Source organism: Pristis pectinata, chromosome 11 (assembly GCF_009764475.1).
Source record: "Pristis pectinata isolate sPriPec2 chromosome 11, sPriPec2.1.pri, whole genome shotgun sequence".
NCBI classification, from domain to species: Eukaryota; Metazoa; Chordata; class Chondrichthyes; order Rhinopristiformes; family Pristidae; genus Pristis; species Pristis pectinata.
In genome coordinates, this window is record NC_067415.1 from 28,977,670 (window position 1) to 28,992,573 (window position 14,904).

Here is a 14,904-nt window from a genome sequence, read left to right on the forward strand (position 1 = left end):
CTCTCTCAGATGCTGCCAGACCTCCCGATTGTTTCCAACATTTTCTCCATTTATGTCCAACAGTGCAGAATTAACTTTACTTGTTTTCCTTGCGCCAAACTACAGAATGCCAAACTGCATTTTACAATAAACCATTTTTTTTTGCAAATTTTAAAATCAGGCCAGCTTTTCCATATTGTTCAATAAGATTTCCTAAACACTGAACTAATTTAAAATAATTATAAACTGAAATATTGAGATAATTAATAAATTACAATAGATTCCCAATTATTTAAACAATGGGATGATAATTGTTACACAAGCAACCTCCAGCCTACTCTAGTTGTTTTACAGTAAAGAATTGACCGTGCTCACCTCGGCCAAAGGCATCTTCAATTTCATCCTCTCAGCTGTTAGGCTCAAAAGTTCAAAAGGTGCATAGATTTTAACAATCCGATACTTGTCCGTTGGTTCCTTCGGCCCGGACATCACTTCTGCAGCCCATTTCTCTCCGGCTATGTTGTGGTCCAAGCGCAGCCCAGTGTTTTCCGCGTCCCTCAGAAACTTCATTCTCTTCTCTGCGTAGGGGTCGATGCTTCCCAGCTCCCGTTCATAAACTAACACATAATCGATAATTGGGATCTTTTCCGTCATTTTCGTTTGTGCTTCTGGCAATTCGCTCAGTTGTGGTCAAGCTGAGTGGAGTACTCCGGTGCCCCCGGCAGTGCAGGCTCCCTCTTACGCCGCTCTTGTATTTATACCCAGTGCATGCACTGCAAGGGGATATCTCCAAGCCTCGCCGCTCGCTGTTGTGTTAATTTCAAATAAAATTTTGATCGGTGCCCCTTTTCACTTGTCAAAGTTAGGTTATGAACACTTTTTTTGGCGCAAAAACTATTTCCTGCCCTGCCTACTTGTGTTCTCCACTTCTAAGTTGGTCTGCCTCATCCTCTGTTTCTGTATCTAATTCTCTGGAGAGGAGAGCTCAGGTGTACTTACAATTCTGCTCAGGTGTACTTACAATCCCGTGAAACTCCTCCATGACACAAGTGGGAATGGGACTGATGGGAAGATCAGAAGCTGTATGTGAGTGGTTAAGAGGAATGAGATCTAGCTGGGTCTTGGGCAGGGGATCGGGTGTGGAATGGACCCGGCAGCATCACCGACCTCATCACCTCTGGCGATCTCCCATATGCAGCCTCCAACCTCAGAGTTCCCCTATCTCGTACTGCCCATTTCTACCTCCTCCCCAAGATCCACAAATCTAACTACCCTGGTAGGGCCATCGTTTCAGCCTGCTCCTGCCCCACTGAACTCATGTCCTCATAGCTTGACTCCATTTTGTCCCCCTTGCATCAGTCCCTTCCCATCTACAATCATGATACTTTGCACGTTCTCCATCACTTGAATAATTTCAGTTCCCTGGCTCTGACTGCCTTATTTTCACCATGGATGTCCAGTCCCTGTACACTTCCATCCTCCATCAGGAAGGCATCAAGCTGTCCACTTCTTTCTTGACAACAGACCCAACCAGTTCCCCTCTGCCACCACCCTCCTGTCTGGCAGAACTGGTACTCACCCTCAACAACTTCTCTTTTAGCTCCTCCCATTTTCTCCAGCCCAAAGGTGCAGCCATGGGCACTCGCATGGGCCCTAGCTATGCCTGACTTTTCAGTGGCTATGTGGAACAGTCCATGTTCTAAGCCTACACCGGCAATGCTCCCCAACTCTATCTCCACTACATTGACGATTGCATTGGGGCTGCTTCCTGTACCCATGCGGAGCTCGTCAATTTCATCAACTTTGCCTCCAACTTCCACTCTGCCCTCAAATTCACTTGGTCCATCTCCGACACCCCTCTCTCCTTTCTGATCTACCCCCATCTCCAGAGACAGATTATTTACCAACATCTTTTAAAAAACCCACTGACTCCCACAGTTACCTTGACTACACCTCTTCCCACCCTGTCAATTGCAAGGATGCTATTCCCTTCTCTGAGTTCCTCCACCGCATCTGTTCTCATGATGAGGCTTTCCATTCCAGGACATCAGAGGTGTCTTCTTTCTTCAGAAAACAAAGTTTCCCCTCCACTACTATCAATGTAGCCCTCAGCCACAACTCCTCCATTTCGCTCACCCCATCCCTCCCGACATAACAGAGGTAGGGTTTCCTTGACCTCACCTACCACCCCATGAGCCTCCGCATCCAACACATCATTCTTCACAATTTCCGCCATCTTCAACGGGATCTCACCACCAGGCACATCTTCCCCTCCCCGCCTTCCACAGGGATCGCGCTCTCTGCGACTTCCTTGTCTGCTTGTCCCTCCCCACTGATCACCGTCAAGGCACTTATCCCTGTAACCTTGCAAAGTGTCACACTTGCCCCTCCACCTCCTTCGTCACCACTATTCAGGGCCCTAGACAGTCCCTCCAGGTGAGGCAGCGCTTCACATGTGAATCCATTGGTGTTATTTATTGCATCCGGAGCTTCCAATGTGGCCTCCTCTACATTGGTGAGACCCGACACAGATTGGGGGACCGCTTCATTGAGCACCTTTGCTCCACCTGCCGCAACGGCCAAGATCTCCCGGTAGCCAGCCTTTTTAATTCCGCTTCCCATTCCCACACTGATATGTCTGTCCACGGCCTCCTCTGCAGCCACATTGAGGCCAGATGCAGGTTGGAGGAGCAACACCTCATATTCCGTCTCAGTAGTCTCTGACCTGACGGCATCAACATCGATTTCCCTAACTTCCCATAACAACGTCCCTCTGTTTTCCTTTCCCCTCTTTTGTTTTCCCTCATTTCTGTGGCCCCCTTCACCCCTTCTCTTTCCCTTCCCCTGCCCTCATGACCTGCCCACCTCCTTCCCTTTATTCCATAGTCTACTGTCCTGTTGTATCAGATTTCATCTTCTTTGGCCCTTTGCCTCTTCCACCTATCACCTCCCATCTTCTCACATCATTCCCTTTTACCTCCCTCCTCGACAAACCTACCTTTCCCCTCTCACCTGACTCACCTGCCATCTGCCAGCACATGGTCCTCTCCCTCCCATTTTTATTCTGGCTTCTGCCTTCTTCCTTTCCAGTCCTGATGAAGGGTCTGAAACGTCAACTATTTCCCTTCATAGGTGCTTCCCGATCTGCTGATTTCCTCCAGCTTTCTGTGTGCGTTGCTCCAGATTTCCAGCATCTGCAGTTTCTCTTGTCTGTGGAATGAAGAGAACCCCTCCCTTTCCCACAAGGGGGAGGACTACTACTGTGTTACCCACTACTGTTTTTCAATTAAATCATTAAAATACCTGGGAACTACATGCAAAAGGGTAGAGTTTTCTGACAATGTCAAACAGGAAGTGGACGCAGCTCAAAAGTTATCAGTGAATTGGACCAAGTAGGTATGGGGGATAGATAAAAATCAGGCTAGGTTTAGTACAGGAAAATACTACATTTATGATGAAAAAATAAGCATATCTGTTCTCTATGAATGATGTTGAAATAACTGAGGAGAGGGGAAAAGATCCAAAACCCTTAGTAGACAAAAGATAAATATTAACTAGGACAATGGAGAAAATGCTTTTATTGTTCTAATATCTAGCCACCTCCACTCCTGAATCTGGTTGCCTTGACAGTTAGGCTTCTTCTGTCGACCAACCACTTGTCAACCATGCAGAGTGTGGATTCTTAGCAGCTCCTGGAAGCTGGTCATGACCCTAATAGGGGAGAGGGCCAATTGAAGACAACCCATAATTCAAATCCAGTGCGCACTATCCAACTATCAGAAGTTGCAATTCAGTGCAAGTATTCTGAGTGGGATATTGAGGATACTGTAGCAGCAGTGACTCAATGGTTGAAAAATTGATTTAAATTCCTTTTCAACCTTTCATTTTCCATATTCACTGCACTCTTCTCCAAAATCATATTTTAAAAGTGCTATAAGGCAGTAAACGTGAAGGCAGTGTGGGATTCTCTCTCATTGACAAGGAAATGTGATATTGGGATGGAAATTTTATATGAATGTTTGAAAAAAATGAATTATATTAACATAACTGTTTATAGCCTACATTATAGTTCTCACTTAACAGAAGACTATGAACTGAAAGTGTAAATATGGACTACAACAGTACAATAGATGGTTGTTAGGTGGATTAAAATCTATAAGTAAATATGTAGTTAAAACAATATTTATACAATTAATTTGGATTTGGGAAAGTAAGTTAGGTCATCCTCGAACGGTCTATTTACTTCGTAACTTGGGACTGAGAAATTCAGACAACAAAGACCTAAGCTCATGCCATACTCTGAGGACTTAAGGCAAAATAGAAATACATAATGAAGAATACAAAATTTGCCTCAGCATCCTTAGAGGTGAAGATAAGTCATGGTTTCCCTTCTAGATTGTTACTTTAATACATCTTCCTAGAAAAAAATGTACAATTTCAGACATGGCCTGGGAGTTCAAAAGTAGAACAGATTGAATGAATGGAGCACTGCTGTCAGCAACTGTGAAATTATATTCAAGCAAAATTCACTGTATTCCTGGAGATCAGGAAAAGCATCAATAAAAATGTAAACTTGTTCTAACTTTAGAGCTTGTTCTCATAATGTTTCTACAAAATACTGCTTTTCCATAATGTTTGGCACTAGCACCCTTCAATGATTCACAATGGGACCAAAAAATCAGAATACTCCCAGGACATTTACATAATACCAAAAGGGAGAGATATATCCTTCGGGATTCACATGATGATTCAGCAAGTTTAATTAGTGGTGAGCTGAACCTTACATAGAAGGAAGATTCCATATTTGATTTTGGGGGTTAGATCCCTAGATTCTTCTTGTTCTCTGGACAAGACTTGGAATTGCATAGCTGAACTGAGAAACCAAGGAGCTGGCCACATCTACATACACCAAGCAAAGTACCACCACCTATGTAAAATCTTTCTCCCTTATGAGGTATCCCAATATCCAGGACAATCCAACATTTGACATTGCGGCTTAACTTAACCACTTTCCCTAAACTGACCCTATCGAATACTCTTTGATGCTTCTGACCATGTACCAAACTGTTAATGGGTATGTGAAATATACAAAATAACCTTCAAAAGAACAGCTATAATGTTTATTTTTATGAGAGAAGTTCTAGAACCAATGCTGCCAAAAATAACAATGCATTTGGCTATGTTTGTTTTTATTATTAATTAAATTAATTTTCAAGACATCATTATCAAGAGTTAATTAATACCAAACCAGACAGGTAGATCTGATTCACATTAACTGCTGAGGTCATCTATTCAGTATCTTCAGATGCATTGCCCAAACATTATGTTATGATTAGCTGAACACCATTGTCTATAAGCTTTTGCATTGATAAGATTATTGATCACTTATACAAAAAAATGCAATAGGTAGTAAGTTTTATAAATTAATAAAGTACTTCTAATCACAAACCTGAGTTAATTGCACCTTTGGCATCAACTGGCCATGTCAGTGTGCCCTCCCATGGGGTGGGTTGACCATTCTCCTGTACCCAAAATCAGGTCTCCATCATTTTACTGTGAATTGTCCCAATCTTCTGCTGGAACTTCAGCAAGAGAGCAGCAGAAACTCTAATAAATTTTAAGGCATTGTGATTTTGAAATGGTAACAGTTTTCAAAGGATCAATCATTTAGTAGGAATGTTAATTAATGTTGTTAGAACTAAGGTTATTTTCTTTATAACTGGACAAATACATACATGCTATACTCTACTAACCTAAAACATTTGTTAATAAAAATTCATATTTTGATTTCCCTCATTATTCACATTATACTGAAATAATTCAATATTCAAAACACTAACAAGTCACTTTAGGCTCTGCTTACAATATGACAACTAGGTGTGTTTACACTAAATTTTAAATTGGTTGCATTTATACATTTTGCCTTTTCATTAGTACAAATAATACTCAAGAGTTCATATGTATGCAAATACCACAGATTTATTTGCTTTTTGTTTTTCAAAGTCCCTTCTCTTCTCGTGACTGTTGTGAAATCATACCAATCCTGTTTGTAAGACTCCAGCTCAAATTCACATAGGTGAAATGCAAAAACAAAAAGAATCCTGCTACAGTAAATTCCCTCCAGTTTTTTTTGTGTTACAAACAGGTGCAGCCACAGGGGACTGGGTCTTATGAAAGGCTACACCAATATCTGAACTAATTCTGTTTCGGGATGGTGAAGAGGTAGCCTACTACTTCAGATACAGCAGCACAATTGAAAAAATATAGTAGAGAGGAAACAAAGAGCAGGAGTAATTCTTTACAAGGGAATACACGATGGCTGAAGCAAACACATTAAAGATTTTATTGGAAGGGTAGATCATGGGAAATGAGTTGAAGGGACATAGGATGATTCCAAATTACAAGCCTTTCCAATGCAATCCCCTACCCTATAGTATAAAAAAGTCCTCTTCATAAAAATCAGAACAAATCCAATTTGGCTAATTAATGCTAATCCATTTACTTTCAATCATCAGAAAAGTGCTGGAATTTGTCATCACCAGTGCTATTAGGTGGCACTTAATAATTAGCAAACAATCTGTAATAATCTGAAGATCCAGTTTGGATTTTGCCAAGACCTCTAGAATCCAGTTCTCATCACAGTCTTGGTCCAAAGCTGGACCAGGGAATTTGATTCCAGAGATGAGGAGACAGTGACTGCCCTTGACATCAAGGCAGCATTTGAATGAGTGTGGCATCAAGATCCCTAGTAAAACTAAAGTTAGTGGGCATCAAGGGGAAAACACTCCAGTGGTTGGAGTCATATCTCAGGGAAAGGAAGATGGTTGTGGTTGTTGGAGGTTTTGAATTACTCAGGGCAGTGTCCAAAGCCCAACCACCTTCAGTTGCTTCATCAATAACCTTCCTTCCATCATAAAGTCAGAAGCGGATGTTTGCTGATTAATGCATGATATTCACTTCCATTCACACCTCTTCTGCAAATGAAATAGACAATGCCAGCATTTGCCAAGAGCTCAACAACATTTAGCCAAATCACTTAAGACCAACAATTCAGAAGTTAACAAACCTTGTTGCAAATGTGTAAGCTTGGGTGAGACTGAAAGGACGTACTTCCCTGAGAGGGCATGCAGTAAAGATTTATTAGACTTGAACCAGGATGGCAGGTTCGATGTATGAGGAGAGACTGATAGATTGAGGGTAGATCTGATCAAAATTTAAAAAAAATTCTTAAACAGTCAGATACATTAGACGCAGAGAGGATTTCTTTTCCCCAATTGAGAGTCTTGAACATGGAGCACAGTTTGAGAATGAGGTAGGCTATTTAGGTTGAAAATTATGAGAAATTTCTTCACTCAGAGCGTGGATAGCCTTTTGAAATCTCTACCTCAGATAGCTGTGGAGATTTGGTCATTGTGTTAATTCAAAACAAAGATTTCTAGATTTCTGAGATCAAAGAATATGGGAATAGTGCTGGAAAATAGCACTGAGGAAGAAAATCAGCCACGATCTTTATGGATGATAGAGCAGCCTTGAAGGGCTGGATGGCCTTTTCCTCCTCTTATTTGCCACAAATGTGTGAGGCAATGACCATCTCCAAAAAAAGAGAAGCCAACCACCTACTCTTCGCAGTCATTGGCATTCCATTGCAGAGTTCTCCATCAACATCCTGGGGAGCACTGTAGAACAGCTCAGCTGGAGCAGCCATATAAGTACCATAAGTAGGTCAGAAGCTGGGTATCTTGCAGTGAGTGACTCACTTCCTGACACCCCAAAGCCTTTCTGCCATTTAAAAGGCCCAAGTCTGGAATGTGATGGAATACTCGCCACTTACCTGGATAAATGCAACTTCAAAAATTCTCAAGAAATGCAATACCAATGTACTTGATTAGCACCCCATCAACATGTATTCTTTCTTTCATCAGTGCACAATTACCATCTATAAAATGCATTGCAGTTACTTGCCATTCCAACAGCACCTCCCAACCCCTCAAACTCTACCACCAAGAAGGACGAGAGCATCAGAGGGACAAGAAGATCAGCATCTGCAAGTTCACTTCCAAGTCACGCATGATCTTGACTTGGAAATATATTGTTAGTCCTTTATCATTGCTGGTTCTAAATTCTGGAACTCTCTACCTGACAGCACAGTGGAAGGAACACTACTACTCAAGAAGGCAGCTTACCACCATCATCTCAAGGGCAATTAGGAATATACAATGATCAAATCTTTAAAAAATTAATACATTAATAAAAAGATCATAAGTGCTGACCTGGGTAGATGGGTTGAATACGATGCTTGCATATAGAAACCTTTAACAATTTCCAGTACATTTCACCCAATGAACTTTTATGCAATAAAAATTCCTATAAAATTTTAGTAAACTAATATTCTAATACATCAGTTTTAACTGCTGGTGGCAATATAGCATGATAAGTTGCTTCTAAAATCTCCACCCTAAAGACAATAAATCAAAGTAAACCAATTTCATCATTGTGGATTGAAAGTCTAATAGTGTTACGCTTATGTATATGTTTTGCAGGGTTACTTATTAGTTAAGAAATCGGAATGCAAGGAGGACCATTTTGGGGGGCATTATAAAACTAGTACGATGAGCAGCAAAGGTGACAGAATGAAGTCAAAATTAAGATCTAGAGTGCAGAAGAACTGGAGTTGTGTTGGGTATCAAAGCACTGGAGAAAATACTTTTGAGAGTAGGAGTAATGGATGTGCACTTTAACAGAGGAAACTGTGGCAGTGGGATAACGGGGTGTTATAGACAAAAGCAAGACGGTGTAATAGGATGCAATTTTGTTATAGCATTTACTGTGTTTCAAACTTGAAATCCTCCCCAGTCATGACAAGGAAATCAACAGTGAATTTTGGCTGTAATGGATGGCAGTAGATGTGTTAAATTGATTGCATTTAGTTTAATTTGGCATCGTGGTCGACACAGACATCGTGGGCTGAAGGACCTGTTCCTGTGCTGTACTGTTCTATATTCTAGTGTCAGTAAAAAGTGGTAGAAGAGAGAGCAAGAGGAGTAAAACCACTGTGTTTAGATAATTAGAGCGAACATATAGAAAATAAAATTGGAAAGAAGTGAAAGCATGGCTATTCTAGATGTGTCAAAGTAAGAAAAGGGAAAGGAAGGGGAGAGGACAATGTGAGTAAGATTACTCTCTTTTGATCTGTATGTAATCTATTAAAACCAAAAAAAAATGCAGATGTTGGAAATCCAAAAAAAACAGAAAATGCAGGAAACAGTTAGCAGATCAGGCAGCATCTGTGAAAGGAGAATCTGGGTCAAGTTTTCAGTTTGAAGCCTTTTCATCTTTTCATCATAACTTTCCCCGTCATAATGAAGAGTCTTTGACCTGAAAAGTTAATTCTGTTTCCATTTCCACAGATGCTGCCTAATATGCTGAATGATTCCAGCATTTTCTGCTTTATTTCCTTCTGATTACTTACAGGTCAGTTACAAGAACCCTCAACTGTTTAAATAGAGATAATACTTGCCAAATTTTTGAAATCTGTCTTGATTTTTTTTTACAGTTTAAACCCTGGCATCATTCTGGTGTTCCCTTCTGTAACCCAATTCTCTCAGATTTCTTTATATCCCCCCTTTTTAAATATTTATACTGTTCTTTTTAAAATAATCATCTAGTTTCTGTCAACAACCAGTTATAGTTAAGTATTCTATGGTGTACAAGCCATGAGTTTAAAAAAAACTTTTCTGCTTGGTTCTAGTTTTGGAAAAATGAAACAGTGAGAGTCAGGAGAGATGGGTAAAGCAGAAAGGGTCAGATATGAGGATATAGTAAGATGGGCTTCAGGAGTAAGGGTGATGTTGGTCTTTTGAAAAGATTATTAAGGGATCAGACTATTCCCCCATTTAAGCCCTGAGATTCCTTCATCCTTTTATTGGGTACTCTTCTCTCTAAGCTGACCTTTTTCAGATCCCTTTCAATAACCCTTGAATACAGAGGAGCGGAGTTAATGACACAATAATTTTTTTTTAAATTGAAGAAATATCAGTCCAGGTTTTTTTTTGAAGTTTTTGGTTTCCTTTGGTTTATTATTAATTTTTTTTTGATTTGGGGGTTCTTTTCTCATATAATTAAATCTCTTTTCAATTTTCCTTTTGTATTATGTTCACTTAATAAGAGAGTGGGAGGTCTAGATTACTTTTTTTTAAACTCCTTGTGATTATATATATTAACTGTTATGATTGTTATCCTGATCTCTTTGCACCATATGTATAATTATTAATGTTATATATATTAATTTGTACTAATTTGAAAATTAATAAAAAGATTGAAAAAGAAAAGGTACTCTTCTCTTACTTTTGCTCCCACACACCAGCCTACTACTATTCTGCATAAAATTCCATTTTCCATGAACAATCCATCCCAGCATTCCTCAATGACCCCCTTCTCTCAGGGCCAATCTTACCACCATACCTGAGGCCCATTTTACTGCATTTCGTTTCTGAAGCCCAGTCCCATGCTTTGCTGCTCTTTTGAGTACCAAATCCCCTCTTCTTCTCCAAAATCACCAATCCATTTCTTCAAGTATCCATTGTGTGGCCTCTCCTGTCCTTACTTTTCCAATACACAATCCCCACTACCCCCCCCCCCACCATTTTTGCTGTGTATGCCCAGCTCCAATTCCTCTCCCTCTTCAAAGTCACCCTCCGTGTATCTCAGCCTCAAAAAGCCCGAATTATTTCTCCCTTGCAAGGCGGTGTTACTTCGGCAATGACATCAGAAAATGCTGGGAATGTTCAGCTGCTCGCATACCATGTGTGAGGGGGAGAAGCAGAGCTCTGCCTCTGCAAGATCTCCAATCGGCTCGGTACGTGACAGCAGCAGCCTGCGCCTCTGTTGCTAGGTTACAGTCCGGGAGTTTAACATCGGGCTGCTGGGTCAGGCCCGCCGTGCCTGCAAAAAAGGAACTACAACACCCATAATGCTGCCCTTCGTCACGCATGCCCACCAGCGCTCAGGGGAGAACTTCCGACGTGCGCGTCCACTGATTTCCGGTCACCTGGAGGTCCCGGTGCACTTGCCGCTGGAGATGTTGAACCGACGGATCCTAACGGTCGTCAAATGCATTCGGGGTTGTCGCTTAAACACCCACAGAAACGTCTCCACTTCATGGTCTCCGGTGGGGGCGGCCTTCAATGCTAGGTCGTGGGGCAAAGTGGATTTTTTCGGGAAAAATGTGGTGAGTGAAGCGGAGATTAGAAAGGGACACGAGGTTGGTGTCCGTTGAACTGTTGGGGCGCGGGGCGTTGCAGGCCGCTCGGCCGGTCTCCCAGGGCAGCAGCCACTGCGCACGGCAAGATCCCAGAAAGCAGCGAGCAGTGTGTGTGATCGTGCTGTTTGACAGGGGCAGTCGGTCAGCCCTTTGAGCGATTAATGGCCATCTGAGCTTCACGCACCCTGCTGTGTGTGACAGTACTCCAACGTGATGAGTAATGAATAAAAAATGGAAACGATCAGCCAGCAAGTGCGGAGAAGTAAAATTACTGCTCTGAGTCGATAACCTTTCGACAGATCAGCCACCTTGTGGTTCAATTTCGCGGACAAGAAATGGACCCTTGACATTGGAAACCTACAGTTCCTTTAACAGAACAAGTGGAACTGATTCATGTTGGGGAAATAACCTCACATGCTTCAGGAAGAGCGATTTCTATTGGATGCGGATACTCTTGTATTGACCTGTACTAATTGTGTAGAAGCGATTGGTGGAATTAGCAGGCAAGGAGCATTGTGCAGCGAGCAGCTTTCTTGTTATGGAGTTATAGTTTTGTTTAACGACTTAGTTATTCTATTAGGCACTAACAGGCCAGTTAGTTTAACTTGCAGTGAACAAATTATTCAAGTCAATTCAGAGGACAGTATGAGCCTTCATTCGGAAAAACGCAGATTAATCAACTGTTAAGAAACGACAGTGAATAACAAGAACCTGCAGATGCTGGAAATCTGAAATAATTACTAGAAGAAGCTGTAAGTTCTTGGCAGATCAGGCAGCGTTGTGGAGAGAGAGAGACACGATTTTTCAAGTTGGTGACTTTTCGTCAGAACAAAGACTCATTCATCAAAAAATTTGTAAAATCATAAACCTAAATTGTTAACTCCATTTCTCTTTCCATAGAATTGCTGAGTATTTTTGGCACTTTGTTTTTATTTTGGTTAAGGAAGGTCATGCCTGAACAACTTGATAGAATATTTTGAGAAGGAAATAAACAGGTTAACAAAGATAGACTACATCAATTGCACTATGTGGCTTTCAGTAAGCCTTTCCTCATTGGAAGCTGGTCATAAAAGTAAAGGCACATGGGAACCAACTGAATTGTCATATTTTATATTTCATATTTCCTTATGACTTGGGAGATTATTTGGCCCATCAAGTCTATGCCTGATATCAGAGCAATCCCATCAATCTATTTTCCTGCAGCCTATTCTTGTCCATTATATTAACTCCCACATGATTTTCCTGCCTCCCAATTATATTAGGGGTTCTCATCTATTTCTGGTATCTCTGCTCTCACCACTTTACTCAGGATGGAGTAAGAATAGAATTCTGGTTCTTTCCTTCCACCACATCAGCCTCAGCTTTAACTGGATCAAATTCTACTGAATGTGGGAGCAATTTCCACCACCAGACATGCATTCCCTCCCCTTTCAGCATTTTGTAGGGATTACACTCTTTGCGACTCCCTGGTCCACTCTTCTGTCCCTGCTTTCCATTTCCCATTGTATGGCACTTTCCCATGCAATGCCAAAGGTGCAATATCTGTCCTTTCACCTCTTCCCTTCCCACAATCCAGGGGCCAAAACGTGACCTTTTTTGGTAAGGCAGCAATTCATGCAGTTCATTAGATTGAAAGAAGTGCATTTGATTTTCACGATGTGGCCTCTTCTACACTGGAGAAACCAAACACAGATTGAGCGGTTGTTTTGTGGAGCACCTGCACTCAGTCTCAATGAGCTCTGTTGCCTGTCATCTTAATTCGCCATCCCGCTGACATTCGGACCTCTCTGTCAGTGGCCTCCTACACTGTTAAAATGAGGCTGAATGCAAACTTAAGAGACAAAACTTCATCTTTTGTTTGGACATGTTGCAGCATACAGGACTATCAAAATCTTCAATTCTAGATAACTCTGTTTTTATCAGGACTGGCCATTTTTGGCTGCCATCCTTTTTTCTTTCATTTGTATGGTCTGGACTGTTGGGCATGTCCAAGTTGGCCAGACTTTACAAACTTACACAGACAAAGGAGCTTAACTACCAAATTATTTCAACCAATCAGAGAAATTACCTTTTATATTCTATGCTTTGGCAGGTATTTGTTGAGGCAAAGAATATTAAAAGCAGAAAGATTATGCTGGAACAAAAACATAAAATGCTGGAAAAACTTGTCAGGTAAGGCAGCAACTATGGAAGCAGTCAACATTTCAGGACAGCATTTTCTGTTTTATTTTGTTTCAGATTTCCAGCGTCTGCAGTTTTTGATTTTCATTTAAAGTTATGCTGAAGTTGTATATAATACTTGTTGGGCCACATCTTGAGTATTGTATACTTTCCTAGATACTAGGTTACAGGAATAGTATGTCACAGAAGAAATTTACAAGGATGTTGGCAGTACTGGAAACTTTATCTGTGGTAAGATTGCATAGGAAGGGAATTGTATTCTTTGGAGCAGGAGACTGAGGGGAGACTTAACTGAGGTGAGTGAAATTCTGCTGAATGGGCTAGATGTAGTAAATAGGGACCTAATTACCATAGCTGTAGGATCAAAATCCAGGGACCATGAATTAAAAGTAATTGATAGAAGGATTAGATGGGAGATCAGATGAAAAGATTTCTTCTTGAGGAGGTTAGAGGCCTGGAAATCGCTGTCTGGAGGCAGAAACCCTCAGTACTACTTAAAACCTTGCCTGGATGTATACTTTAGAGTTGTGACCTCCAGGGCTTTGGATCAAATGCCAGAAGGTGGGATAATCCTTGGTAGCTTTCTTTTTTTTGACCTGCAGACATGATGGGCTGAATGCCTCCTGTGTTATAAATTTTCTGTGTTTATTTTTAACAAGAGATGGGTAATGTTTATGTACAATTTATGCTGGGACTTGAATGCATTCCCAAGGAAGTTCTACATTTATTTGCAAATGTAGTTATTGGAATCTGATACCAAATCTGGATGATGTTAAGATTTGCATGGTCATTGAAGGAGAGCAGGCCAGTTTTCCTGATGGCCTGGCAAACATTTGTCATTCAATCAGCACTAACAAAAAAATCTGTTACTTCATTGCTATTTACATATCCTTTTTGTGAAAGTTTAGTCCATGTTTAGAATGCATGTAGCTGCATTTTAATAGTACTTAATTGCCTGTGAAACATTTGAAAACAACCAGGATATTAAACGTGTTATACCCATACAAGTATTTTTCTTTCTATGCCTTGGGTTCCATGATAGCATGGAGTTCAAAAGTTGTAGTAATCCCATTCCACAGCCTAAACATACTGACTCAAATTTTACTGAGTGAGGCCTGCTGTTCACACCTGCTGCCAAACCTACCTCTCTGAATCAGGAAGGCCTATTTTTCTGGCCTGCAGGGCCCAGATTGGCAATAGGGCCTCAAATGTCTGAATGGGAAGGTTTGGTGGCCAGAGCAAGCCCTGTCTGAGAAACTCCTCCTGAAATCTTTAAGGGCTGGCAAAGCCCTGCCCCAGTTTTGCCAAGTACTTCCCAGCCTGATTCCCTGTAATCCTTTTTTTTGCTTCCTCTTTCCTCTTTCCCCCCCCATAGTCCAAAAACGTGTAATCTTGAATGGGCAGCAATCCGGCACTCACTGATCTCTAGCGTGGAGAATTCTAAAGATTCTCAATGTTTCATGAAATTTCTCCTCCTCTCAGTC

The 14,904-nt window shown here is 41.2% G+C and overlaps 2 protein-coding genes across 2 annotated transcripts in view; one reads left to right on the forward strand and one right to left on the reverse strand.

Annotated features, from left to right (window-relative positions):
- LOC127576149 (anoctamin-7-like) overlaps positions 1 to 633 on the reverse strand; it is a 40,445-nt gene extending 39,812 nt beyond the window's left edge. The window contains exon 1 of the mRNA XM_052026537.1: positions 355 to 633. Within this exon, the coding sequence (XP_051882497.1) occupies positions 355 to 633 (279 nt within the window). The remainder of the gene's footprint in view (positions 1 to 354) is intronic.
- A 10,326-nt stretch (positions 634 to 10,959) lies between these two features.
- LOC127575904 (mitochondrial intermediate peptidase-like) overlaps positions 10,960 to 14,904 on the forward strand; it is an 89,189-nt gene continuing 85,244 nt past the window's right edge. Inside the window, exon 1 of the mRNA XM_052026125.1 lies at positions 10,960 to 11,206. Within this exon, the coding sequence (XP_051882085.1) occupies positions 11,057 to 11,206 (150 nt within the window). The 5' untranslated portion in view covers positions 10,960 to 11,056. The remainder of the gene's footprint in view (positions 11,207 to 14,904) is intronic.